The 27,360-nt window shown below is 55.9% G+C and overlaps 1 protein-coding gene across 3 annotated transcripts in view; it reads left to right on the top strand.

The window, feature by feature from the left end:
- Positions 1-5,950: 5,950 nt before the first annotated feature.
- FBXL18 (F-box and leucine rich repeat protein 18) overlaps positions 5,951-27,360 on the top strand; it is a 77,866-nt gene continuing 56,456 nt past the window's right edge. For all 3 annotated transcript variants that reach the window (XR_007147646.1, XM_047837567.1, XM_047837566.1), the window contains exons 1-3: positions 5,951-6,089; positions 11,311-11,526; positions 14,867-16,410. Coding sequence is in view for 2 of the 3 variants with exons in the window: in XM_047837567.1 (XP_047693523.1) it covers positions 6,072-6,089; positions 11,311-11,526; positions 14,867-16,410 (1,778 nt within the window). In the remaining variant the exon portion in view is untranslated. The remainder of the gene's footprint in view (positions 6,090-11,310; positions 11,527-14,866; positions 16,411-27,360) is intronic.

The following is a 27,360-nucleotide window of genomic DNA, read 5'->3' as shown; positions in this document are numbered from 1 at the left end:
GGCCTTGAGGGGGCCCTGCCCTTGCAGGAATCCCGGCTCCCTCCAGCACAAGGCCCCACCCTTGTGGGGCGCTGGTGCCCATGGCCCTTGGGGATGTGGTGGCCCACTGCCTCCCATCTTAGGAGGAGCAGAGACCTTCCGGTGGGCAGGACGTGCCCAGAGTCCCACGGAACTGGGGCGGGTTTGGAGGTAATTCCACTCTACGTGCAAGGTGACCCTTGGTTAGTGGGAAGGAGACTCTTCTAAGGCCTGATGGCTTCCAACACCCAACAGGAGCTTGTGACTGATCCCCCAGCTCACCTCTGCAAGGTTTCCTAGTTCTGTACATAACATGCCACGGGGCAGAGGGCGGGGTGGCGTGGGCTCCAGAAGCAGTCTTGTTCCCTCCGGGCTCCTGGGCTACCTCTGACCTGTACGCAGCTGCCTGCAGGAGGTGGGACAGCAAAGTGTCCAGGATGTTTCTGTCTTAGAGGCCCCGGGCAGCAGGCTTTGACATGCATGAAGTCCCCCTCCCACTGCCCGCCCCCCAGGTCAGTTCCAGCTCTTCTGGTCCCATTCAGTGGCGATGATGAGCCCTGGGCCCTGCCCTGCAAGTTTCCACCTTGGACCACTTATTTCATGCCATAAGCATCTATTAAGTGCCCACTGTATGCTGGCCTGCCTTTCTTTCTTGCCTTCCTCCTTCCTTCCTCTGTCCAGCCACTGTTTGTGCCAGGCAGGGTGCCAGGGGCTGGGGACCAGTGGAGAACAAACCAGATGTGCTTCCTGCCCGCATGAGGCACCCGGTGTTAAGGGGGAAACCTGATATTAGGCCAACAAATAAGGTACGATTACTGGTTGTGACAAGGAGGAGAAAAAAGAAGAGGCTCCATGTGAGGAAGGAGGCAGGACCGCAGGGGCACACGCTTTTGTTCATATCGACTGGCGGATGGTGTCACGGGTGCTCACACACATCAAAACGCTGCAAATTGTACCTCGGTAAAACTGGAAAAAAGAAACTAAGAAATACAGATTTAAAAAGGAGGAAAAAGCACTTATCATTTTGTCTCTCTTTTTAAAAAATGTTTATTTTTGAGAGAGAGAGAGAGAGAGAGAGAGAGCAAGCGGGGGGGAAGGAAGAGACAGAGTGAGACAGAGAATCGGAAGCAAGCTCCTTACTATCAGTGTGGGGCCGGACACTGAGCTTGAACCCATGAACCGTGAGACCGTGCCCCGAGCCGAAATCAAGAGTCAAGAGTCGGATGCTTAACCTGACTGAGCGACCCAGGTGCCTCTGTTTTGTCTCTTTTGAACAAAAAGAAAAATAAAGGATCTGGGGCCCCTGAGTGACTCAGTCGGTTAAGTGTCTGACTCTTGATTTCGGCTCAGGACGTGGTCCCAGCTTCATGGGATTTAGCCCCTTGTCCGGCTCCATGCCGGGCAAGAAGCCTGCTTAAGATTCTCTCTCTCTCTCTCTCTCTCTCTCTCTCTCTCTCTCCACCCCCCATACTCTGCTTACGCATTCTCTCCCTAATAAATACAATAAAATAAAATAAAATTCATAAAAAGAGCACCTGGATGGCTTAGCTGGTTGAGCATTTGACTCTTGGTTTCAGCCCAGGTCATGGTCTCCCAGTTTGTCGGTTTGAACCCAGTCTTGGGCTCCGCACTGTTAACAAGGAGCCTGCTTGGGATTCTCTGTCTCCTTCTCTCTCAGTCCCTCCCTTGCTGGTGCTCTCTGTCTCTCTCTCAAAATAAAAATAAATAGAAAAAAGGAAATAAAGGATCATAGAGCCGTCTGACAGGGTAGTGGGGAGCTGTCCTCTAGGAGCAGGAGACTTCCCGGGGGAGAGGGCCCTCTGACATGCCTGAGGCAGAGTCAGCTGGGCAGATGCAGGTGTGGGCTTGCGTGTCACAGACAGAGGCATGGATTGACCAGAAACAAAGTCCAAGTGAATGGAGTCACAACCCCAAGGCAGAATGGAAGGTGGTGGGGCCATATGTCTTATCTAAGGGGCTTTGAAAGTCACATCACCATCCACATGCCTGTCTGAGAAATGGGAATATCGGGAGCACCTGGAGTGGGTTGTGAGCAGGTGCCCCGTCAATCTTTTCCTTTCAAACAAACATCTGACCTTGAAAATCCTTTACGCCCTAGGCCTTCCTTCCTAGGCCGCAGCTGGCCATCTGCCGCCGGGCTTGGACCATACCCTTCCCAGCGGAAAGCCCAAGCCGGGCCAGTCCGTGAGAGGCCGCTCTTCGTTGCTTCCTGTCTTCCTCTCTGCGTCCATTACGAATCTGAGGCCAAGAGGACAGCGGCTGGCTGGCCCAGGGACACCGACCTTACGTGAGGAAGCTGGAGTTTGACCCTGACGCCTCTGAAGCCTGGCAGATCGGCGGGCCGGACACCTTGAGGCTCACGCCAACATGACGGGTCTCTGCTGCACGACAGCCCTGCCTGAATAGAACTGCGCCCCACTAGGCCACTCGGGGAGGAGGGGGGTTGTGCTAAGTACAGGGGTTCAGCCACTCGATCACTCATCAGACGACTTACATGTGAGCAGCGTGCAGTGCTCAGTGCTGGGGGACAGTGCCCATTGCCCCTGTCCTCAAGAAGCTTAAGGGCTCGTCCCAAGGGGGCCACTAGCCATAAGTGGTCGTTTAAATTTAAGAATGCTGGGGCAGGGGCGCCTGGGTGGCTCAGTCTGTTGAGTGTCTCTTTTCCTTCCTTCCTTTTTTTTAAAGTAGGCTCCACACCCAACATGGGGCTTGAACTCACGACCCAGAGATTAAGAGTTGTGTGCTCTACTGACTGAGCCAGCCAGGTACCCCTTGAGTGTTTGTCTCTTGATTTTGGCTCAGGTCACGATCCCGGTGTCGTGGGCTTGAGCCCCGGGTCTGGCTCCGTGCTGTCAGTGAGTAGCCTGCTAGAGTCTCTCTCTCCCTCTCTCTATGCCCCTCCCACCCTTCTAAAAAAAAAAAATCTTAAGAGAAAGAGGTTATTCTGGCTGTAGCGAGAGGTGCTTAAGGAAGGTATGGCTCTTTCACAAACTCTTCTGGTGGGATGAGACCCTCAGGGTGAGGACTTCGGCACAGGAAGAGCCCCCTGGGGCAGGTGTCCAGGCTCTTCCAGTGGGTATCATCCAAGGCCTCTCCCTGGTTCGACCACCTTCAGCAGGCTCCATCCGCCCCTCGCTGCAGCCTCCCGGTGCCTGGAGGTTCTCTGCTCCCCCCCACAATACAGTTAAGGAGGCGGAATTGGAGGGCTCCCTCTGCCTCTCCAAGCCTCTGAGCTCCTGAGTAGAGACGACGCGGGCTCCAGTCCCAGCTTTGGTATTCACGTACACCTGTGTCCTCTTCTGCAAGCTGAGGTAATAACAGGGTCTACCCACCAGGGTTCCGTGACAGTTCCAATCGGATCTCACGTGGAAAGTGTAATCAGCAGTGGCGTGGGGATCGGGGCCATTGTCATTTCTATTAGGAAAGAGCTTTCCTTCAGGCCTCACATCAGGAGTGGGTGGGAGGTAATGGAGATCACCACCTTCGCCTACATCATTTCCAGCCTCTACTTGGGGTTTTTGGTGAACCCATGGGGCCAGGGGCTCAGACCTGGCCCCGGCCAGCCAGACACTGCAGTGGCGGGGGGTAGGGGGGGTGGGGTGGGGGGGCTGGCTCTCAGTGCAGGAGCCACTGAGAGCACTGTGAGGAAGTGTCGCCCAGACCTGGAAACGAGGGGTGAGAGCAGCGAGGTGTTGGAACTGACTCCCCACTTTGGTTACCTGGAGCCCACGCTCTGTGATTTCCAACTAAATGCTCCTCAGAATTGGGGCACCCGGGAAACGTGGGACTCCGTCCTCATCAGGACCCATAATAGCAATAGTTACAGGGTTTGAATTGCTCCTTGTGCTGGACACTTACATGCATCATCTCCGCTAATCAGGTGCCTAGCTGATGGTGGTTTATTGAGGGCCTGTCGTTGCCAAACCCCGTTCTAGTGGGCTGTGGTGTCTAAATGTGGTGTCTCTCCCAGTTGGATGGGAGCCCCCAAATGTGGGACACAATCGGGCTTCAGCTAAAGCTGAGATGAAGGCAGGTGGTGAAAGAATTCACCTGAGGCAGAACAAAGGAGGTAGAAGTTTATTGAAGGCTCCGCAAAGGAGCGGCAGGCAGGACAGCAGAGGGGAGGCCGTCTGCAATGAGGGAGTGGGTGGGGGCTGTTTTTAGAGAGGGAAGGTGAGGAGGTATAGGGACGCATGGAATTTTCCCTTTTTTGGTAACTGTGCCTGGTTGTAAGTAGCCCATTGGTCAGTTTAGGGCCTCTGGATATTTTGAGGTGGGTCACCTGATGGGCCTGTCTGCATTCAGCCAGGTAGTTGCTGTGGGCCCTTTCTACCTTCCGTTGCTCAAGCCTGTTTGCCTAAAAGCCAGCGGCCTCTAGACAAGGGACAGAAAATAAACATTTGCATGACAATAAAAAACATACCTGATTACGGATTACAAGGGGAAAAGAAGGAAGGGGTCCGGGAGTCAGGAGGACAGGAGGAGAAACCTTGGGCCTCTGGGAAACTCCAGATACCTGTCTAGGTCATAGCTGGGCTCCATTGTCAAGACTCCAATAGTAAACAATGGGATCTCCATTAACACTCTTGTTATGCCTGAAGTTGTGTTCAACTGTTGACTAAACCACGAACTCTTTGAGGCAAGGACTGTGCCTGCCCCCAGGATGGTCCACCCACAGGAGGAGCTCATCAAAGGCCTCTTGATACAAAAGGCTCGACCCAATGAAGTGGGAGGAAAATGAGGCCCCAGGAGAGTAGGATATGAAACCTGATGTACTAGGTTGAATACGTGTCCCCCAAAGATTGACCTCCGCCCAGAACCTGAGAATGTGACCTTATTTGGAAGCAAGCTCTTTGCATATGTCATTAGTTAAGATAAGGTCACCCTGGATTAACATGGATTCTAAATCTAACATGACAGGTGCCCATAAGAAAGGATACAAATGTGTGAACACGCCCCCCCCCCCCCCCCCCCCCCCCGCAAGAAAGCAAGATGGCCCGGCAAAGACAGAGGAAGAACTTGGGAGCCATAGAGTTGCAAGCCAAGGATTGTTGGCCATCACCCAAAGCTAGGAAGAGCAAGAAGGGATTCTTCCTGCGAGCCACTGGAACATGGCCCAATCACCATCTTTGTTTCCTACTTTTGGCCTCCACAACTGTGAGAGAATACATTTCTGTGGTTTAACCCCCCCCCTCCCTCCCCGCCCCCAGATCGTGGCCCTTTGTTCCACCGACCACAGGAAACATACACACGCTTAAGGTCAGGAGTCAGCACCAATTCTGACCCCAGTTTTTCCCCACGGATTTTTATGAGTAAATGATTTCTATATACAAAGCGTTAAGGGGTGAGGGCACATCAGCCACCTGTTCATTTACCCAGCAAGTCTTTATTCAGTGCCTATTACGCGTCAGGCAGCATCCTAGGTACCTGGAATCCCTGCCCCTGAGTACAGGAAGAGAACAACAAAGAAAAAAGAAAAGAAAAAGGCACAGTAGGTCAGACAGTGCAAAGAGCTATGAAGAAAAAATACAGGATAAGGAGCAAATTTAGGTGTGGGAATGTGAGGACGTGGAGGAGGGGAGGCTGTTTTCTGCCCGGTGGGCAGGGGCCCCGCTCCCCGCGGGTGGTTCTTGCAGGCATGGGGACGCAAAGGCCAAGGCCTGGAGGCAGGAGAGTGCAGCCCGGACAGGAAGAGGCCAGTGGGGCTGGAAAGGAGCCTGCAGAGAGCAGAGGAGGGGGAAAGGAGCCAGGCCAGAGAGCCAGCTGCGGCTGAGCTGACGGGGTCCTCTCGGGCTCACCCCGCGCCCTAGCAGGACCTCTGGCACGGGCGCCGCACCCAACATGGCGGCCGCGCGGGACAGGCCGACTGGCGAGAGGAAGTGCGTAAGCAGGCGCCGGAAGTGGCTGGAGCCCCCGCCCCCTCCCGGGGTCTCTGTGGAGTCGCGGACGCGCCGGCTTTGAGCATCCCTGGCGGGCCAGGGGGAGGCCTTGGGGCTGCGGCTCCCGCGGCCGCGGCCCCGCCCGCCTTCGACATGGCCAGCTCCGGAGAGGTACGGCCGGCGCCTCTCTCCGCTCCCCTTCCTGCCGCGCGGCCTTGGCTTCGCTCGGGCCTTCCCATCTCTCCCCGGTCCCCTTGCGTCCTTTCCATCCAGCCGCCTATCCCGCTCCATCCTTCCCGTCCCGACCTCGACCCCCAGCTCGGTGCCGCTTGGCCCTTTCCACCCCAGCCCTGGCGTCTGCCCTGTTTGGTCCTTCCTGCCCCGACCCTGGCCTCGGTCTCGCCGGGTCCTTCCCATCCCTGTCTTGGCCTTGCCCCTGCCCCATCCTTGCCTCATCCCGCCCCCATCCCTCCCCGGTCCTCACCACTCCGTTCCGAAGACACAAGCTCTCTCCTCCTTGGGTTTTCCAGCCCTTTCCCAGCCCCGCAGTCGTGATCGCCAGAGTTCTTCCCCTCCTCTGCGCCCCCAGAGTTTCCAGGCTCCTCTAGGCCTCTCAGGCCCTTTTCCCATGTACCTGGGCTCAGCCCTTGGAGCTATGAGACTTTCCTCTTCCATGCCCGCTGTGCACCCCATCCTCTATCTTTGAATGCTCAGTTTCAGTCCTTTTCAGCACTTTGCTCTGTGCCTGCTTGTGTGACTTGGGGGGTAATGGAGGAAGGGCCATTTCACCCGGGAGACTTCTGACTTAGCCCAGAATTCCTTCCCCAGCACTCCACAAGTCTGGGTCTGAGTCCCTGTAATGTGGTGCAAGGTATTTTATCTGCATACCGAGGTATGGGGGTTCGGAATCGGACTAGTGTCTTTCCTATTGTTGCTTCCTGCCTTTCTTTATGTGTATTTGTGTGCACCTGTGTGTATATGTAGCACGTGGGACTTGGACCCTTGAGTGCACTTCCTGTCTTAGGGGCTTACCTAGGCTCTGGGGAACTGGAGTCAGAGGTTCAAGTGTTTTTCGAACGGGGCTGGGTGTTGGTGACAGCGCCTCTTCCTTTGAAGTGAATTAGGCTTAGAAGTGGCCCCTTGATTGAGAAGGACGGTGTGGGACTGTGGGACATACCTGCAGACTGGTGGGAGGATTGAAGGGCTGGAAAGCTGCAGCTCTAAAAGGAAGAGTTGTGGGGTAGCCTGGCTGTGTTAACAGATTCAGGTAATTGTGTGTACTTGCGGGGCCCCAGGGGGCTGGCACAAAGGCCCCTGTGTTCCTTGAAGCGACCTGGCCAGTGAGGCCTCTCTCGTTGCTTTGTGGGCGGCTCTTGAGTTGAGAGGAGAGAGGGCCGTGTCTTTCTACCCTGGGTGTGGAAATCAAGGTCCCTTCTGGGACGGTCTGTTGATTATTTGTTGATATATAGTTCACATACCATGAAATTCACAGTGTTAGGGGGCGCCTGGATGGCTCAGTCGGTTGAGCGTCAGACTTGGGCTCAGGTCATGATCTTACGGTGGTTCGTGAGTTGGAGCCCCGCATCTGGCCCGCTGCTGTCAGCTTGTCAGCACAGAACCTGCTTCAGATCCTCTGTCCCCTTCTGTCTGCCCCTCCCCTGCTTGCACTCTCTCAAAAATAAATAAATAAGTAAGTAAGTAAATAAATACATTCCACAGCTTTAAATTTATTTATCTTTTTAAAGTAAGCTTTATGCCCAACGTGGGGCTTGAACTCACAACACTGAGATCAAGAGTTGCATGCTCTACCAACTGAGCCAACCAGGTGCCCCAGAGTGGTTTTGAAAAACATAGTCACATGGTTGTGCAGCTATCCCCACTGTAGGATTCCAGATGAGGTGGTCTGATTTTGAAAGTCATTACTGGCTTTGAAAGGTGTTTGTTTTTATTTTTATTTTTTTTAAGTTTATTTTTGTGTGCGAGAGACAGGGAGTGTGCGTGTGCACAGGTGAACAGAGGAGAGGGGCAGAGGGAAAGAGAAGATCCTATGCAACCTCCACGCCGTCAGTGCAGAGCCTGATGTGGGGCTCAAGTTTCACGACCGGCCGTGAGGTCATGACCAGAGCAGAAGTCAAGAGTCGGATGCTTCACCGACTGAGCCACCCAGGCACCCCTCATTACTGGCTTTAAAATGCAGGTGCCCAGGATGGCTTCCAGAGTTTCTGGGAGTAGTGGTCTGCGGTTTTTGTAATGCTTCAAATGATTCTGAAGCCGTGGTCCGTGGCCTCACCTGGTTCGGTGTTTTTTTAACTCTTGGAAATTAAAAAACGATCCCCGTTCAGGAGCCATTCCTGGCCTAGTGAGGAGATAAGCGTCATCCGATGAGGCTGGGGTGAGGGGAGGAGGGTACCTGGTCCAGCGGTGGATGGGCACGGTGAGGGGGAGGTAAGCGGGGTGCCCGATGCTGGGAGGGCTCCGTTGCATTTGAGCCTTTGAGCCAAAGTTCTGGCAGGAGCAGTTTTCCTGTGTGGTGGCCTGTCTGGTGGAGGGAAACAGCTTGTGGAAAGGCTTAGAGGCACGAGGCAGGCAGGGGACATTCTAGAAATTGCTAAGAGAAACAGAGACCTGAGAAGTGGGACAGAAAATTTACGGAAACCCATAAAATTGTGCCCCTCTTGAGACTGGTGTTGTGGTTTAACAAAGGTTTTATGATGTAAAATATGCTATATTTTACAATTTTACATCATGAAAGAGCGGTATAATGAGCCTTTCTGTTAGATCCATTGGCCAGTTGTTGAAAAAAATGTTTTTTTTTTTTTTGCATTTAGTGTTCCTTTTTTTCTTTTTAAGTTTATTTATTTATCTGAGAGAGAGAGAGAGAGAGAGAGAGAGAGCGAGAGAGAGAGAATCCCAAGCAGGCTCTGTACTGCCAGTGAGGAGTGCAGTGCGGGGCTCGAACTCACGAGTTGCAAGATCATGATCTGAGCCAAAGTCAGACGCTTAACCGCCTGAGCTGCTCAGGCACCCCTCTTTATTTGTTTTTTTTTAAGTAAGTTTTATGCCCGGTGTGGGGCTTGAACTCACAACTCCAAGATCAAGAGTCACATGTTCCACCAACCGAGCCAGCCAGGTGCCCTCCCATTGCCCAGAGTTAATAGTTGTTAACACATGACCAGCCTTGTTTCATCTCTCTCTCCCCTTGACTTATTTAGATCATTCCAGACACCTCTTCAGTTGATTTGTGAGACCTATGATTTCTTGGGCTGCCCAATGTGAACATCTGGGAGGGGATGATTTTGGGGCAGGTACTGAAGTTTCAGTACTTAATTCTGCCTAAGGTTTTTTTGTTTTGTTTTGTTTTGTTTTGTTTTGTTTTGTCTTCGCTTAAAATTTTTTTGTGTGAAATGTTACGTTCTGAAAAGTGCATAAAACTCGTTTTTCCCCCTTACATTTTATTTTTAAAAATATTTTTTAAGTCTTTTTGCTTATTTTTGAGAGAGGCAGAGAGAGAGGGAGACACAGAATGTGAAGCAGGCTCCAGGCTCTGAGCTGTCAGCACAGAGCCCGACGTGGGGCTCGAACCCACGAACCATGAGATCATGACCTGGGCTGAAGTCAGATGCTTAAACAACTGAGCCACCCAGGCGCCCCTGGGAATCATCACTTGTAATACATGCCTGGGTGATCCCTATGATTGGCTCTGGGACGCGCCGAGCTACGGAAAGTCACTGATGGTTGAGAACACTAGCCCCAGAATTCAGCGACCCAGAGCACTGTGGACTTGGGTCTGACGGCTGTCGTCTACCCTCACAAACCTTGGGAGGAGGGGGACAGGATCGAAGGCACCTCAGATGGAAAGGAGGACAGTGAAGGCACATGGGAAGGGCCCGTGCTGTTCCACCGTGGAAAATGTTTGCGGAAAACCTTTCCCAGGCCTGGGGAACACTTGGCGGGACAGAGAAGGGGGCTCCAGTCACAGAGCCCGGGAGAGCCCTGGAGGCTGTGTGGGGTGTGCAGGCAGGCTCTCCCTTCCCAGACTTCACGGTTGCCACGGCAGCAACAGGGCTCTCCAGGTCTCAGGGCTTCCATCGGTGCACATCTGTATAGAAGAGAAATCTGGTTGGAGGAGGGGGGCTTGGAGACAGGCGGTGGAAATAATCCTGGGTGCCCTCTCCTGGAAGCGGTCAGACAGGTACCCCTTCGGTGAGGATGCTTTAGAGGCAAGAGGATCCCTTCTGGGAAGTGCCGGGAAGATACGGGGATCCCTCCCCACCATGGGCTCCCCTGAGAGCCTCCAGTCCCTTTGCCCTTGACTTGGGAATTTCCTGTCACACCGATGAAGGGTGAGCCCCCTCTCCCCCTGGGTTGTACACATCAGCCCAGGAGAGGCGGGAGGCCTGTGTCACGGAAGAAAACGTTTTGCAGATATTTACAGAAACAGTGAAATGTGTGGACATCTTACGGCAAGTACTGATCCGAGTTTCTAGCCAGATAGTGTGATAAGTGGGGGTAAATTGTGCAGTTCCCATCATCTAGTAGTAGCCTCGGCAATGTAAAGACATCGGTCTAGGAGGTGCGATTTCTTCTTTATAAGGACTATACTGCCCTTCCTTAATGGCAGTGCTGGAAAGAGCTGCTGTCTGCCACTGTTTGAGGGCCTGACGCCCATCCCAGCAACCCCAACAGGTGAAGACATGTTGTTATCCCCAGTCTTCGTTGGTTTTTTTTTAATGTTTATTTTGAGAGTGAGAGCTTGAGTGGGGGAGGGGCAGAAAAAGAGGGAGACAGAGAGAATCCCAAGCAGGCTCTGTGCTGTCAGCACGGAGCCTGATGTGGGGCTCGAACCCAGGAACCATGAGATTGTGACCTGAGCCGAAATCGAGAGTCCGACGCTTAACTGGATGAGCCCCCCCGCCCCCCCCGCCAGGCGCCCCTCTTATTTATTTATTTTTTTCCCCACCTCTATTGTTTTTTGATAGACTCCTGCTACCCGAGCATGTTAAGAATATAGCGTGAGGCTGGGGGGAGCGGGAGAAGAGCCTCCTTCCCAAATGGAGAACGTTGGCCGATGGTCAGAAGTGGAGTCCGCAACATGGCGGGCTTGATGGGAGACCTTTAGTGGGAACGGTCTCTTACATTTGGAAAAAAATTGCGATTTCATTTTGCCTCTCTTTTGAGGAGAGACCCTGGTGTGCAGATGCGAAAGGGGGTGTTGAATGGCACGGGCTCTGGCTCCGCAGGTAAGGGTTTTGGTGAAAGTACCTTCTTTCCCACAGACTGTGCTGACGGCTTCCCTTGGCATCTGTCCTTGGCCGAGGAGGCCAGGCTGAAGGCCACCTCAGGGATCCCGTGGGAATTCGGTGTCTTTCTCCCCGCCCCCCCTTATCTACAGGACACGTCCAACGAGGGCGACGCGCCCCCTGCAGCAGCCACTATGGCGGTGGGCGCCCACCTTCTCGGCTTCTCGGATGAGATCCTCCTGCACATCCTGAGCCACGTGCCCAGCACAGACCTGGTTCTGAACGTCCGGCGCACCTGCCGGAAGCTTGCAGTTCTGTGCCTGGACAAGAGCCTTACCCACACGGTGCTGCTGCAAAAGGACTATGAGGTGAGGCGCGGGTCGCGAGGTGGTGCTGGCCCGCGGGCGGGGATGGGGACGGCCCACGTGCCCCTCCGAGGACCGGCACAGCCTGGCAGGGGGGCGCCGTGCGGCTGGTGACAAAGAAGGTGGGAGCTCTGAGTCCTGACCTGCTCAACCTCCGAGACACATGGTTAGGTGATAAAAGCTAGGGACCGGAAGGCGCGGCCGGTGTGGCCCCCGGGGGGAGGGCGCAGGCTCGGTGGGTGGATGCGGTGCTAGGAGGGAGGCCGACCTCCCGGCAGGTACCCCAGGAGCGGGCTGCCGGGTCCGCGGCGGGTGTTGGCACTTCGGTGGTGCGGGGGAGGCCCCATCTCGCCCCCCAGCAGCCGCGTGCCGGGTTTCAGCTGCTGCGCGACCTTCCCGCCAGGCCGCTCTCTGACGGCCAGGGCGGGCGTCGCCTTGTGCCTTTTCACCTGGCGTCGCGGGGGGGAAGGGCGCTGGGATGGCAGCAGTGCTGTTTCCGTCCGGGGCTGGGCTGTTGGTGTATCTTCTTTCCCGAAGCAGCTGTGTAGGGCTTCTTCTCGTGGAGTTACAGGAATTCTCACGTACTCTGCGTCCCTTGTCGGGTGCCTGTGTCGTACTTTCTCTCGCAGTCTGGCTTGCCTTTCCTCTTTTTTTAACGGGATCTTTTGAGAGCGTAAGTGTTTGAATTTAAGTCGAAGTACAATTTATTGATTTTTTTTTCTGAGTTCGTGTGCTTCGCATTTGTGTTGAAGAAAATTTTGTTAGACCTGAGGTCGTGAAGATTTTCTGCTGTTGTCTTACAGAAGTCTTACAGCTTTAGCTCTTCTGGTATGCGTCCGATCCCTGTTGTGGTCATCTCTGTATGTGGTGTGAGGTAGGGATCGAGGGCTCCTTTTTTGCATGTGGCTCCTCACGGTTGCAACATCACTTATCGACAGGGTCATCCTTTCCTTGTTAAATCGCCCTGTAATTTTTTTTTTTATTCTATATATATGTAATTCCAGTATAGTTAACATACAGTGTTATATTAGTTTCAGGTATACGATTTAGTGATTCAACACTTCCATACGTCACCCTGTGCTCATCATGACAAGTGTGCTCCTTAACCCTTGTCACCTCTTTCTCTCATTTTCCCATCCCCTCCCCTCAGGTCACCATCAGTTATCAGTTCGTTCTCTGTACTTAAGAGTCTGTTTCTTGGTTTGTGTGTCTGTCTGCCTGTCTCTTTTGCCTTTGCTCTTTTGTTTCTTTTATTTATTTATTTTTTAATTAAAAAAGTTGACTATTATTGTTATTAAGTTTATTTATTTTGAGAGAGAGAGAGAGAGACAGAATGTGAGCGGGGGAAGGGGCAGAGAGAGAGAAGGAGACTCAGAATCCGAAGCAGGCTCTAGGCTCTGAGCTGTCAGCACAGAGCCTGATGCAGGGCTTGAACCCACAAGCCATGAGATCATGACTGGAGCAGAAAGTCAGATGCTTAACTGACTAAGCCACCCAGGCACCCCTATTTTTTAAAATTAAAAAGAAAATGTTTTATTTATTTTTGTGTGAGAGTGAGAAGATGAGGGGCAGAGAGGGAGAGAGAGAATCCCAAGCAGGCTCTGCACTATCAGCAAAGATGTGGAGCTCGAACCCACCAACCACGAGATCATGTCCTGAGCCAAAACCAAGAGTTGGACGCTTAACTGACCGAGCCACCCAGGCACCCCTGCTTTTTTGTTCCTTAAATTCACATATGAGTGAAATCATGTGGTATTTGACTTATTTCCCTCGGCATTAAACCATCTAGATCCATCCATGTTGTCACAAATGGCAAGGTTTCATTCTTTTGTATGATTGCCTTGCAACTTTTGTTGAAAGTCAACTGATGACATATCTTAAAGATAAAAATAGAGGACTTGACCTAGACCCAAGTTTTAGGAGACTGTGGGAAGGTTTCCTTACTGTTGTTGTGAAGCTGTGCATTTGAACCCAGAGTGAGGCCCCTCCAGAGCTTGGCTCTTTACGGGAGAATGCACTGTGCCCCTCTCTGCTGGGGGCGGGGGTGGGGGGCAGCTGAGCCGACTCCCCAGAGCCAGGGTCAGGCTTCCAGCCTGTGAGGGTTCTTTCCTGTAGAGGGAAGGGCATCTGCCCTGGCACAGTGTATCTGGAGCATTTCCGATGCGTGTGTCCTGCCCCTGAGCGGCTGTGTGTGCGCGAGTTTAGCTTAGAGCAGTGATCGGGATGCACGAACATGACTTGCGCGGGTGCTCGAGGCAGTGTGGTTTCTGAAGGCCTCGCTGGCACAGCCGGGACGGGCAGCTGTCGGCTGCTGGCTTCCGTGACCAGACGTAATGTGGCTCACCTAAGCGGTGAGGAATATTTTTGAGGAATATCTAATGATGTGAAAATGCTTACGATGTAAAGGGCAGCGACAGCCAGGTCGGGTTTCCAGGCCACGACTTCATCACGTGATTCGAACCACCCCCCCACCCCCCACCCGCATCACATAATAACACTTACTGTCTTCACCGGTTTTAAGTGCACGACGGTGTCCGGTACGCAGGATTACCTCTGTGGTGTCGTGCAGCCATCGTCAGTGTTTCCGGAACTTTTCCATCACCCTGAACGGAAACTCTGGATCCGTTAAGCGGTGACTCCCCATGCCCCTTTCCCCAGCCCCTAGTAACTTCTGCTCTGCTTTCCGTTTGTGAATTTGCCTATTGTGGGTATTTCCTGTGAGTGGAGTCACACACCATGGGATCCTCTCGGACTGGCCTGTTTCACCTAGCGTCACGTCCTCCAGGTTCACCATGTTGTGGCACGTGTCAGAGCGTCACCGTGTGGCCAAATGGTACTCCTTTGCGTGCGTAGACCGCGTTTTGTTTATCCTTTGTCTGTTGGTGGACGTTTGGGTTGTTGCCACCCGTTGTTGCTGTGGGTAGTGCTGCCGTGTGCGTGACGGGCACGGATTGAGTCCCTGTGTCTTCCGTTCCCTTGGTGGAGTTGCTGGGTCTCATGGTAACCCTGGCTTTAGCTTAAGGAGGCACCACCACACTTTTCCACACCCGCTGCACCGGCTTACATTCGCGCCCAGCTGGGGGTTCTCGACTGCTGGCTTCCGGTAGGCCTGGTGGGAGGGGAGGCAGGGGCCGGCTCTCCCCTCCGGTGTCCCTCCTCTGCTGGAGCGCAGAGCCCCTGCAGGGCCCCTCGTGGCTCCGGGTTGTCCACTGCTGAGGGGGAGGGTGTGGGCCGAGGGATGAAGGGGAAGGAGCCGCCCCGGTGCCTTCAGCCCCTTTCCTTCCTCCCCGCCCCTCCCCGCCCCTCCCCGTCCCGTCCCGTCCCGTCCCGCCCCGCCCCGCAGGCGAGCGAGGACAAGGTGAAGCAGGTGGTGAAGGAGATCGGCCGCGAGATCCAGCAGCTCAACATGGCCGGCTGCTACTGGCTGTCGGGCGCCACCATCGAGCACGTCGCCCGCTGCCGCGGCCTGGTGAAGGTCAACCTGTCGGGCTGCCACCTGACCTCCGTGCGCCTCTCCAAGATGCTGTCGGCCCTGCAGCACCTGCGCTCCCTGGCCATCGACGTGAGCCCCGGCTTCGATGCCGGCCAGCTGAGCGGCGAGTGCAAGGCCACGCTGAGCCGCGTGCGGGAGCTCAAGCAGACGCTGTACACGCCCTCGTACGGCGTGGTGCCCTGCTGCACCAGCCTCGAGAAGCTGCTGCTCTACTTCGAGATCCTCGACCGCACGCGGGAGGGCGCCGTCCTGTCGGGCCAGCTCATGGTGGGCCAGAGCAACGTGCCCCACTACCAGAACCTGCGGGTGTTCTACGCGCGCCTGGCGCCCGGCTACATCAACCAGGAGGTGGTGCGGCTCTACCTGGCCGTGCTCAGCGACCGCACGCCCGAGAACCTCCACGCCTTCCTCATCTCCGTGCCCGGCAGCTTCGCGGAGAGCGGGGCCACCAAGAACCTCCTGGACTCCATGGCCCGCAACGTCGCGCTGGACGCCCTGCAGCTGCCCAAGTCCTGGCTCAACGGCTCGTCCCTCCTCCAGCACATGAAGTTCAACAACCCATTCTACTTCAGCTTCAGCCGCTGCGCCCTGTCCGGCGGCCACCTGATCCAGCGGGTCATCAACGGCGGGCGGGACCTGCGGAGCCTGGCCAGCCTGAACCTCAGCGGCTGCGTGCACTGCCTGTCCCCGGACTCGCTGCTCCGCAAGGCGGAGGACGATATCGACAGCGGCATCCTGGAGACGCTCGTGGCGTCCTGCCACAACCTGCAGCACCTCAACCTGTCGGCCGCCCACCACCACAGTGCCGACGGCCCGGGCCGCCACCTCTGCCAGCTGCTGGCCCGGCTGCGCCGCCTGCGCTCCCTGTCCCTGCCCGTGTGCTCCGTGGCCGAGGCGGCGCCGCGGGCCGACCGCGCCCCGGCCCAGCCCGCCCCGCACGCCGTGCCCCGCGGCTTCGGCAAGAAGGTGCGCATCGGCGTGCAGTCGTATTCCGGCCCCCTCCCGGGGCAGGCGGCCCCCCAGCCCTCCTCCGTGTTCTGGGCTCTGCTGAAGAACGTGCCCTTTCTGGAACGCCTCGAGCTCATCGGGTCCAGCTTCTCCTCCGCCATGCCGCGCAACGAGCCCGCCATCCGCAACTCCCTCCCGCCCTGCAGCCGGGCGCAGAGCGTCGGGGACTCGGAGGTGGCCGCCGTCGGCCAGCTGGCCTTCCTGAGGCACCTGACGCTGGCCCAGCTGCCCGGCATCCTGACGGGCTCCGGGCTGGTCAGCATCGGCCTGCAGTGCCAGCAGCTGCAGTCCCTGTCGCTGGCCAACCTGGGCCTGATGGGGAAGGTGGTCTACACGTCCGCCCTCTCGGACATGCTGAAGCATTGCAAGCGGCTGAAGGACCTCAGGTGAGGGGGCCTGGCGGCTCTGCCGTGGCCGCCGCCGGCCCTTCGGAGGCTTGAGAGGCGGCAGGGGGACGTGAGCGGCTCGGGCCCTCGCGTGGCAGACGTTCGCGTACCTGCTGCCCGTCTGCCGGGGTGGAGGAGAGGCGGGCTGTCCTCTAGCGGCTGAGGGCCTGGGGGGCGGTGGGGCCCGACCGGGGCTTGTGCGCGGTGACGGGACTCAGGGAGGCAGCAGGGGGCGGAGGCCGGGGCGGGAGGCAGGCGTGTCCGCATCGCTGCGGTCGTTTGAGTGGTTGCTCTAGAAGATGCCGCTGTGTGTGCGGTCCTGGTCAGTCCTCGCGACGACCCCAGGAGACGGCTGTTGCCCCACGTAGCGGAGCTGGTGAGGGGTGGTGCCAGGAGCCGAACTCGGGGCTTTCCGTCTGACTGTGTGCTTTTTGAAGCCAAGAGTCAGAGGGCGCTGGGAGGAGACTCGAGGCCAAGGCTTTCTGGAAAAGCGGGTGGCATGTGCTGGGGCCCCGGGGTCTTGCCAACACACCGGGTGCTCAAAAGCACAGGTGAGGTGGGGTGGGCAGCCGGACGGAGGGAGCCGGACGGAGGGAGCAGTCCCGTCTCCAGCTGGGAAAGGCCCCCCCTGGCACCCGCCTGGACTGGAGGAGCCAGAGACAGGGGCGCTGAAAGGGGGCGGTGCTTGCTGTAGGCAGGTGACAGTGGCCCGGAGCGAGGTGGTGGGGTGATCTGAGAGAGGAGAGGGTGAGGGGCAGGACCCACCCAGGCTGCTGTCCTAAGAGTCCAGACACAGTGGACTCTCGCTGAATTGAGCCGTGGAGTGAGGGGGGTTCTTGTGAGCATTGAAAGGGTAAGCCTTTGGGGGTGCCGGGGCGGCTCAGCGGGTTAAGCGTCGGCCCTTGATTTCGGTTCAGGTCGTGATCTCACAGTTTCATGAATTTGAGCCCTGCATTGGGCTGACAGTGCGGAGCCTGCTTGGGATATTCTCTCTCTCCCTCTCCCCTCTCCCCTCTCCCCTCTCCCCTCTCCCCTCTCCCCTCTGCCCTCTGCCCTCTCCCCTCTCCCTTCTCCCCCACTTCTCCCCCCCACCTCAGAATAAATAAATAAGCTTTAAAAATAAAATAAAATAAACTTAAAAAAATAAATACAGGGTAAGCCTTTGTTGACCTGAGACATGTTTGAAAATCTTGACAGATCTGATCTTGAAAAATTGCACTGAGCTTGAAAAATCACACTGTTTCCCAGAATCTACTGGAAGGTATGGTGGGGCGGATGTCAGCTCTGCTGGGGCTTCAGGTTGGGGAGGATGTAGCGGCCGGGCTCAGGTCACTCAGCTGGTCTCCCTGTCAGGCTGGAGCTGTGGGGTGGCTGTTGGGTGGCGCGAGAGCAGGAGCACTGAGGTGTGTGTGTGTGTCACTGTCCCCACAGTGGTCAGCGCGCACTTTGTGTTTTTGCCGAGTGCCAGGTGCTAAGCCAGGGGCTGTCAGGCACCGTCTAGTCCCCGTGACAGCCCTTCATCGTTCCCATTTCATAGACGAAGTAATGGAAGCTTGAAGGAGGAGCTGATGTTCACCCAGCTCAGTCAAACTCCAGAGCTTGACCTTGGCCCCAGGTCGTGCCAAATGGAAACCACTGTGCCTTTGCAGGCTTCCACTTTCCCCTCAGAAGGCGTCCTCTGACAGGAAATGGAGCCGGCTGAGTGCTTGGCCGCTCCCGCTCTGGAGCCTTCTAGGGGTCCTCTGCAGGCTGTGCCTGCCGTCTGTCCACTCTCCCTCCAAGCGCGATCCACACTGCGGCTCCTGAGGCCCTGCCTTCGGGGGTGAGAATCCCAGGATCCGACCCGGCAGAGCGGGGTGAGTAGGCCTCGGTGTTTTCCCGCTGTGTCGGATCCACATACCCTGGATGTGCGGCTTCGGTCGTTAGCCCGAGTGTCCACGGAACCCCGTATTTGGGGAGGGGGCAGTTGTTCATGCCGTGTCCCGTGCGTTCCAGTTACCCTTGCTTCGAGAATCGTAATGCTGAGTTGTTAGAACCCCCTGGTTTAGACCTGAGTCAAAGTTAACTTCCCGGGAACTTCGAGGTGCAGTGTGTGCCTGGCTCTGGCCGTGGCCTCCCCAGCCACGTTCGGCCTTGCCCAGAGGTGATACAAGACATCACGAAACGGTTAAGGACGCTCGATGGGCAGCGTTGCTGTTCCTATTGCAGGGACCTTTGGGACCCTCTGTCCTGCTGCAGGTGCGGAGTGCCCAGGTAGGTTGGAGGAGCGAGGACCGCAGGCCTGCTCTTTACTTCCTGCCACCCCCCTGATGTCCCCCTTCCTGCCCACCTGTGCCTTGTGGCCCAAATTCCATCCTCTCTGTTAATTTCTCTGGCTTGGGCACCTCTCCTGCCAGGTTGGGGTGTGGCATCAGCCACCGGGGACGGAGGAGGGGCCCCGGTTGCAGCAGGCGGCCCCCTCCACCACCGTCTTCACGGGACGGGCCTGTCTGACGTTAGAGGCTTGGATGCCTGTCTTCTTGCCTCTGTATCTGCAGCAGCAGGAATCTGCTCCCTCCTCCACTGGTCCTTCTCTGTCCAGTGCCTTGTCCCACCTTGCTTCTTCTTGGGCCTTTGCCGTCACATCGCTGGCCTTTCTGGAAGGAGCGGTGATCAGCGTGCGGTCAGCGGGCCACATTTCGCTCAAAGCTGCAGATGGGTCCTGATATATATTTAGCAAACAGAAAACTCCCCGGGTCTGCAACCCTGTTAACCTGTTGGGAGTCTTGAGATTAGGAGGAATTGAACATTCCCCAAAATTGGGGGCGGGTGAACACCTGAGTTCTAATTTCACTGAATTCTGAGTCAAGGTATTTCTGGATCTCTCCTCTTTGCGATCGGGGTTTTGTTTTTGTTTTTGTTGTTTTCTTTTTTCTTTCTTGCCAACCCATTAAACCTTGTGCCTTTTCTGGCCGTGCTGTTGGGGAGTGTTTGGTCATCGTCCGGGAGTGTTTGATAAAAACGGAAGTCGATGAAAATGAAATTAAGTAAAATACAGCACCTAATTTAATAAGTCAAAGTAGTCAGAATCTCTCCCCCAAATGCCTGCCTCACGTCCACAGCGTTACATGTCTGCTGCCTGTGGGGGTACCTGGACATGTCAGGTGCTGCCAGCTCCCTGGGCTGCTGGACGCCTAACACAGGCCCCCTTCGGATTGGCTCTGTCTGCCTCACCCTGCTCCTAGATCCTCCACCTGTAAAGTGGGGCTGGTGAGAGAGAGCAAAGCAGTTTGTACCTGTAAGGCCTACAGAACAGGGTTAGCACCTGTAATACTCACGATAATTCTTTCTTTAAAAAATTTAAAAAAAAAAAATTTTTTTTTTTTTTAACGTTTATTTATTTTTGAGACAGAGACAGAGCATGAACGGGGGAGGGTCACAGAGGGAGGGAGACACAGAATCTGAAACAGGCTCCAGGCTCCGAGCCATCAGCCCAGAGCCTGACGCGGGGCTCGAACTCACGGACCGCGAGATCGTGACCTGGCTGAAGTCGGACGCTTAACCGACCGAGCCACCCAGGCGCCCCTAAAAAAATTTTTTTTAATGTTTATTTATTTTTGAGAGAAAGAGAGAGCAGGCCTGAGCAGGGGAGGGGCAGAGAGAGAGGGAGACACAGAATCCAAAGCAGGCTCCAGGCTCTGAGCTGTCAGCACAGAGCCCGATGTGGGGCTCAGACTCAAGAACCATGAGATCATGACCTGAGCCAAACTCGGACGCTTAACTGAGCCACCCAGGCACCCCGACCCATGATAATTCTTTTTCCATCTAGCAAATGTGTGAACACCTGTTATTCTGGGTTCTGTTCTAGGCATAGAATTCTCTCCTTGTCTGTGGGGAGCTTACATTCCAGTGGGGAAAGTGGGCCAACAGTGCACGGAGGGAAGAATGTGGTTTATTAGAGAAGAACAGATGCCGGGGAGGACAAAGGAGAGCAGGGTGAGGGATGCTGGAGGGCAGGTGGCGGATTCCAGGAAGGTGAGATTTGAGAAAATTCACAAAGTTGCATTAGCAAAGTAGAACCTGGGAAGAACATTCCCCGACCTGGCAGAACGAGTCGCATCAGTTGGTAGTGTCTGCGAATCACTTTATTTATTTTTTAAAGTTTGTTTGTTTGTTTTGTTTACTTTAAGTAATCTTTACACCCAACCTAGGGCATGAACTCACAAGCCCGAAGGTCAAAAGGTGCATGCTCTTCCAACTGAGCCAGCCAGGCACCTCACACGTGACTTACTTCTTTTTTTTGTTTGTTTGTTTATTATTTTTGAGAGAGACAGAGTGTGAGCGTGGGAGGGGCAGATAGAGAGGGAGACACAGAATCTAAAGCAGGCTCCAGGCTCTGAGCTGTCAGCACAGAGCCTTGACACGGCTCTCGAACCCCCGAGCCATGAGATCACGACTTGAGCCGAAGTCGGACGCTTAACCGACTGAGCCAGCCGGGCGCTTACTTTTAAATGAGTAAAAATGGAATCAAATCAAGCGTACAGTTCCTCAGCGGTATTAGCCACATTTCAGCTGGTCAGGAACCTCATGTGCTGGTGGCTTCCATGTTGGACAGAACACACATGGAGATTGTTCCCGTCTGCACACAAGGTTTTGTTGGACAGAGCCGAGTTAATGCCAGGGTCCTGAGATGGGGTGTGTCGGGTGTTTCGGGAGCAGCCAGGAGCCCGTGTGACTGGAGGGGAGAAGAAGGGCAGGTCACACCGCTGTACTGAAATAGACTGGGGCCAGGGCAGGAGCAGGGGCGCTGTCACTGTCGGGGAGGCCGTGTCAGACGTTCAGGGAGAGACCCAAGAATTTGCTGATTGATCAGATACGTGGGGCGGGTGGGAGGGGTCAAGGATGGGTCCAGATGATGCTGACGCTTTTGGCCCGAGCATTTGAGCTGATGCGGTCGTCATCCTCTGTGATGGGGAGGCTGTGGGGCACAGCTGTGCACGTGTGTCCCGGCGTTTGAGAGGCGGTGGACTCCAGCCAGCACGTGGGACTAAGCAGACCACAGACCGGGCGCGGGGTCACCCAGTCAGGAGGTGGAGGAAGAATCAGCAAAGCCGACTGAGCAGGAGCCGGCAGGGCGGCAGGGAGCCGGCAGATGGAGGGGGAAGGTGTTCCAGAAGCTAGAGGAAGGGACTGTAGGAAGTGACTGCTGTTGGATCCTGTTGGTGTACTTGTGACGGCTGCCAGCTGTTTTTCCCGCACTCGTAGGTGTTGACTCCTTTGACGTTTTGAACGACCCCCCCCCCCCCCCGGGAGTAGAGCTATTATTGTCCCCTTTTGCAGATGAGGAAAGTGAGGCCCAGAGGATTAAGGAGGTTGCTTGAGCCACACAGCTGGTCTGTGGCACTTCCTGCCTCACAGGGCCTGTTGAGCGTTGAGCGGGGTAACACAGCAGCATTTAGTGGTCCCAAGTGGCTTCTGCCGCTGGAACGTGACCCTTGTGGCTCAGGTCCTCCCCAGGAGCAAGGCTGTGCGGGAGTTCGGTGGCCGGGGAGGCCTGTGGGGCCCGGGCTAGATGGGTTTTGTAGGTCGGCCCGGGAACTTGACCGCTGCTCATAATGGACTCTCTGTGCACGCTGGCTGCCGAGAACCATGTCCGATCAGAGCCGGGTACTGCCTGTTCAGAACAAACACCGGTTTCTAAAATGCAGCCAAATGGCCCCGTTCCCCTGGATTCTCGCCTTCTGCGGCAAGCCGAGCCCAGGGAGGCTGAGGGACAGGAGCAGGTGGCACTTGCCCGCCTGCCGTGGGCAGGAGCTGCAGAAAGGAGATGGCGTCCCGTGCTCCGGAGACACTGGCACGCTACATCTCCCCGGGCAGCTCCCGCACTTCCCGGCAGAACGTCCCCGGGGTGGCCGGTGCGGCCACCACTGTGCCCATCAGCGAGGCCCATCAGGACTCCTGGCGGGGCGCGGCCTCCACGCAGCCAGGACCGCTCCCGCGGGGAGGTGGTGCGGGAACACGTCGTTCTGACAGCGCCTCGCGTTTCGCACGCACCTCGGCAGGGAGAGGAGCCCACGCCGCACAGAGCAGGGCGCCTTCTTTCCCAGGGCTGATGAAGCCCTGCCTCCTGGGGGAGGGAGGGGAAGGCATCACCCTGAGTCACCCTGGGCTGCTCGCGACCTCAGAACCAGGGCGGCGTCTGGGCGGAAGTGAGAGGGCTGGTTTGGAGCCAGGCCCTGGAGGTCGTCCCAGGACCGCCCTCGAGGCCCGGGCCCTCCGGAGGTGGGTGGGCTGATAAGGGGACGCTCCCCGAGCGCCTTCCTGTGCCCACAGAACCTTCAGGAGACCAGGCTGCCTTTCGGGGAGTGGGCTTTGGAGGCCAGATCCTCCCTGAGCGGAAGGTTGAGGCACGGCTGAGGGGGACGGCTGCCTCCCGAGGCAAAAGTGATTCCGGTGGATCGTTTTCCTCACCGTCTGACCAGAGGGCAGGCACTGGCAGCCCCCGACACCCGGCCGTTTCTGCCACCAGGCCGTGCGGGGAGCCGGGGGGAGGTTTGGACGGGCCACTCCCCCCTTGTCCAGGCAGCTGGTGGAGTGGACAGGCCTGCCCCCATCCCAAACACCTGTCACGGGTGGCTTCCTTCAGAGTGGGAGAGCCCGGAAGTGGCCGGCTGGTTGAAAACTGTTTAAAAGGCTGTGTGAACACACTCTGTTTACTTGGTTTGAAACCCAGATCCGCTGGGTCTCCAGTGGGTAGCATGGACCCACAGTGCCACCTAGTGGCCAGAGTGCCACAGGCCTGTTCTTCCTCAGGGACGAGCCAGAGACCGCGGTCAGGGTTCTGGACTTCAGCCCCTTCCGTTTTCCCACTTTCAGGTCTGCAAAGGGATGCTTACCTTAGGACTTTTAAAAGAGTAGGGGTGCCTTTGGGGTGCCTGGGTGGCTCAGCCGGTTAAACAACCAACTTTGGCTCAGGGCATGATTTCATGGTTTGTGGGTTCGACTCCTGTGTCAGGCCCTGTGCTGACGGCTCAGAGCCCATTTGGGATCCCCCGTCTCCCTCTCTCTCCACCCCTCCCCTGCTTGCACTCTATCTTTCAAAAACAAATAAACATTAAAGAAAGAAGAAGAATAGGGGTGCTTGGGTGGCTCAGTCGGTTGAGCGTCGTACTCTCCATTTCGGTTCAGGTCATGATCCCAGGGTCGTGGGATTGAGCCCTGAGTCAGGCTCCAAGCTGAGTGTGGAGTCTGCTTCGGATATTCTCTCTGTCTGTCTGTCTGTCTGTCTCTCTCTCTCTCTGTGTCCCTCTCCCCTGCTTGCGTGTGCACACACTTCCTCTCTCTCCCTCCATCTCTCTCTCTCTCAAATTGAAAAGAGAAATTTTTTAAATATTTAAAAAAGAGAATAATTTGCCTTTGAAAGATAGAATGAAATAGTGTATTTAGGCTTCTTTTTCAAGGAAAGTCAACTTTTCAGAAAATTCACGCTTATAACCGGGATGACATTCGCTTTCCGTCTGGGCCCTGCATGACTTTGGCTATTACTTTGGCCTTCCTTTGGGTAAACGAGGACTGCACACAGCCACCTTTGCTTCTCGGAGAGGCACTGGTCTCTGCTCACGGCTCTTGGAGTCCTTTCCTTACCGATGAAATTCGTTCAGTGGGTCTGGGGGTGGGGGGAGGCCCGTGTTCACATCTCTGCCAAGGGGCACCTGCTGGCGTCGGATCTCTGATGGCTGTGGCTGCCCCGGGGGGTCCTTTCTCTAGCATTGGAGCCCAGAACAGCCCTGCCAGGGGCTCCCTCCCTCCTGCCACACACTGAGTGCCACTCTTCTCTTCCCTCACACGTCCTGAGTCTCCACTGTCGATGGGGGAGTGAACGTGAGACTTCTTGTGATCGTACTCTAGAAGGACCCACTGTCCTCCCCACAACGATAGTGTCGGGAGCTTAGTAGTATTTCTACTCGTATACATTTTTTTGTTTTTTTTAAAGTAATCTCCACCCCCAATGTGGGGCTCAAACTTGTGACCTGGAGATCAAGAGTCAGAAGCTCGGGGCACCTGGGGGCTCAGTCGGTTGAGCATCTGACTTTGGCTCAGGTCATGAGGTCACCGTTTGTGGGTTCGAGCCCCATGTCGGGCTCTGTGCTGACAGCTTGGAGCCTGGAGTCTGTTTCGGATCCTGTCTTTCTCACTCTCTCTGCCACTCCCCCTCTTGTGCATGCACTCTCTCTCTTTTCTCTCTCTCAAAAAAAACGAGTAAATAAAATAAGATGTTTATTTATTTTTGAGAGAGAGAGAGAGAGAGAGAGAGAGAGTCAACGTGCCAGCGGGGCAGGAGGAGAGAGAAAGGGAGACACAGAATCCAAAGCAGGCTCCATCCAGGCTCTGAGCTGTCAGGACAGAGCCCGACGTGGGGCTCGAACCCACAAGCCGTGAGATCATGACCTGAGCCGAAGTCAGACACTTAACTGATTGAGCCACTCAGGGACCCCAGTGTTTATTTTTGAGAGTGGGGGAAGGTCAGAGAGAGGGAGACAGGGAATCCCAACCAGGCTTTTTGCTGTGAGCACAGAGCCCCACCTGGGGCTCGAACCCACCATCGGTGAGATCATGACCTGAGCCGAAGTCGGATGCTTAACCGACTGAGCTCTCCAGGCACCCATAAATATAAAATAAAATTAAAAACCTGTCTCATGAACCACATTTCAGTGAGTGGTGGCTCCCCTACTGTACAGCTCAGGTTAGAACATTCCATTGTTGGGGGATATTCTGTCGGGTGGCTGCTGTAAATAGCTGGGATTGCTCTTTTTTTCCTCAAAGACCCCTTTTTGTTTTTGTTTTTGGTTTTTTTTTTTTAGTTCTTTTTTTTAATTTTTTTTTTCAAACGTTTATTTATTTTTGGGACAGAGAGGGACAGAGCATGAACGGGCGAGGGGCAGAGAGAGAGGGAGACACAGAATCGGAAGCAGGCTCCAGGCTCCGAGCCATCCGGCCAGAGCCTGACGCGGGGCTCGAACTCACGCGAGATCACTCGAGATCTCGCGAGATCGTGAACTCACGGACCGCGAGATCGTGACCTGGCTGAAGTCGGACGCTTAACCGACTGCGCCACCCAGGCGCCCCCAAAGACCCCTTTTTGAAAACCTCTCTCCTTTTGTCCTGGAACTTGGTAGTGTCCCCAGGTGTCGGGGTGATGGGGACCTAGTGCATGACCAATTGGGTCTTTTTAGGCTTTGAGAACTGGGGAGTGCCCATCCACTGCCCTACACCCAGTCCTGGTTGGATCAGCCGTTCTGAAGGTGTTGCATTCAGAGCATTTCGGGTCTCCCTCCACGTGGGGGCTTGGACGGGGACACTCTGTCCCCAGAGCAGACCCTCTGCCTTGTTGGGATGGGGGTGGGCATTTCTTGCTCATCCTGGAAACGTCTCCTTTTATTATGAGCGTCCACGACTGCTTACCGCCTTGTCGGCAGACCTCCCAGGAGGTCACCAACCTGGCCGGGAGGTCTCTGTGGATCCTGCATAGGGATGGAGGTCTTGCCGGCAGCTGCTGGCGGAGGGGGGGGATGTGGGGGGGGTGTGTCTGCGTCTGCCCCAGGCAGGGCCATGACTCAGAGAGACAGACTCTCCCGGGTCTGACCTGGGTTTCTGTGAGGAGTTTTTGCGCGGCGCCTGGGCCCTGGGAGGAGCTGCTAGGTGGATTAGCGTGGCCGGCCTTGGGGACACTTAGGGGGTCCTAGGGAGAGGGACAGTGGCACCCAGTGCATGCACAGCAGTGTCCTCTCAGTGGAGGCTGCAGCCCGGCCGGGCACGGTCCTGCACTTGGTCTCTGGGGCCTGGCTGCCCGCGGGGGCCGGCCGAGTCTCTCCCGCCATCTGTCTCGAGTCCGTCGGTGGCCTTGGAGGCTCCCGGAGAAAGGACTTTGCCTGCTGCCGGGTGGCCGCCCTTGTACAGTGTCCTGTTGTCAGTCATCCGGTTTAGACGGAGGCGACCCAAAGACCGATGAAGCCTGGTAGGGGCAGGGAAGCACCTTCCTGACAAATCTTGTCCTCTGCCCCTTTACCCCCTGCCCCGCGTTCAGGAGGCAGCGGGTTTCGGCTGGCTGTGGGCCTCCGCTGTCTGCCGGGCCCCTCCGTGGGCTGCGGTTCCCCACGCATGGGCCCAGATCCGCATCATCCATCCAGGCCCCCCGCTGGCCACGGCCACTGCCCTGCTGCTCGGGCCTCCACGAGCTTCTTCCCCGTGTGCTGCCACAGCCTTGGAGCCGCTCTGGCCAGGTGACCGGCGACACCCCCACTGCAGCCGGAGCGAGCTGCTTTTTGTTCTTTTCTACTCCCCTGCCCCTCGGAGCAAGCTGTTTATTTATTTAATTAAAAAATTTTTTTTTGACGTTTATTTTTGAGAGACAGAGCGTGAGTGGCAAAATGGCAGAAGAGAGAGGGAGACAGAATCTGAAGCAGGCTGCAGGCTCTGAGCTGTCAGCACAGAGCCCGACGCGGGGCTTGAACTCACGGACCGTGAGATCATGACCTGAGCCGAAGTTGGATGCTTAACCGGCTGAGCCACCCAGGCGCCCCTATTTTAAATGTTTATTTATTTTTGGGGGGGGGGCAGAAACAGGGGAACAGAGGCTCCGAGCAAGCTTTTTAAGGGCATCAAGTGGAAAAAAAAATAAAAGCATCAAGTGATGACCGTGTGTATCTGAGATGGACGGAAGTCCTGCTGAAGGCAGTGACATAAGGAAGTTTCTGGAGCCGAGCTCTGCTCTCCAGGGATAATCCTTACGTTTTTCTCTGGGAAGGTCTTACACAGGGGGACGCACGTTGGTCTCTGCTCACGTGGTTGTCTTGGGCGTGTGTGTAACTGACCAGGGAGGTATCTGTGAGTCTGCTCGGCCTCTGCGTTAGGGTCCTGGGGCTCCCCTCACAAACCGCCACAACACAAGCGGATTCACGCACAGGTTTTTTT

This window comes from Prionailurus viverrinus, chromosome E3 (genome assembly GCF_022837055.1).
Source record: "Prionailurus viverrinus isolate Anna chromosome E3, UM_Priviv_1.0, whole genome shotgun sequence".
Taxonomy (NCBI): domain Eukaryota; kingdom Metazoa; phylum Chordata; class Mammalia; order Carnivora; family Felidae; genus Prionailurus; species Prionailurus viverrinus.
This window is presented reverse-complemented; position numbering and strand designations above follow the sequence as displayed.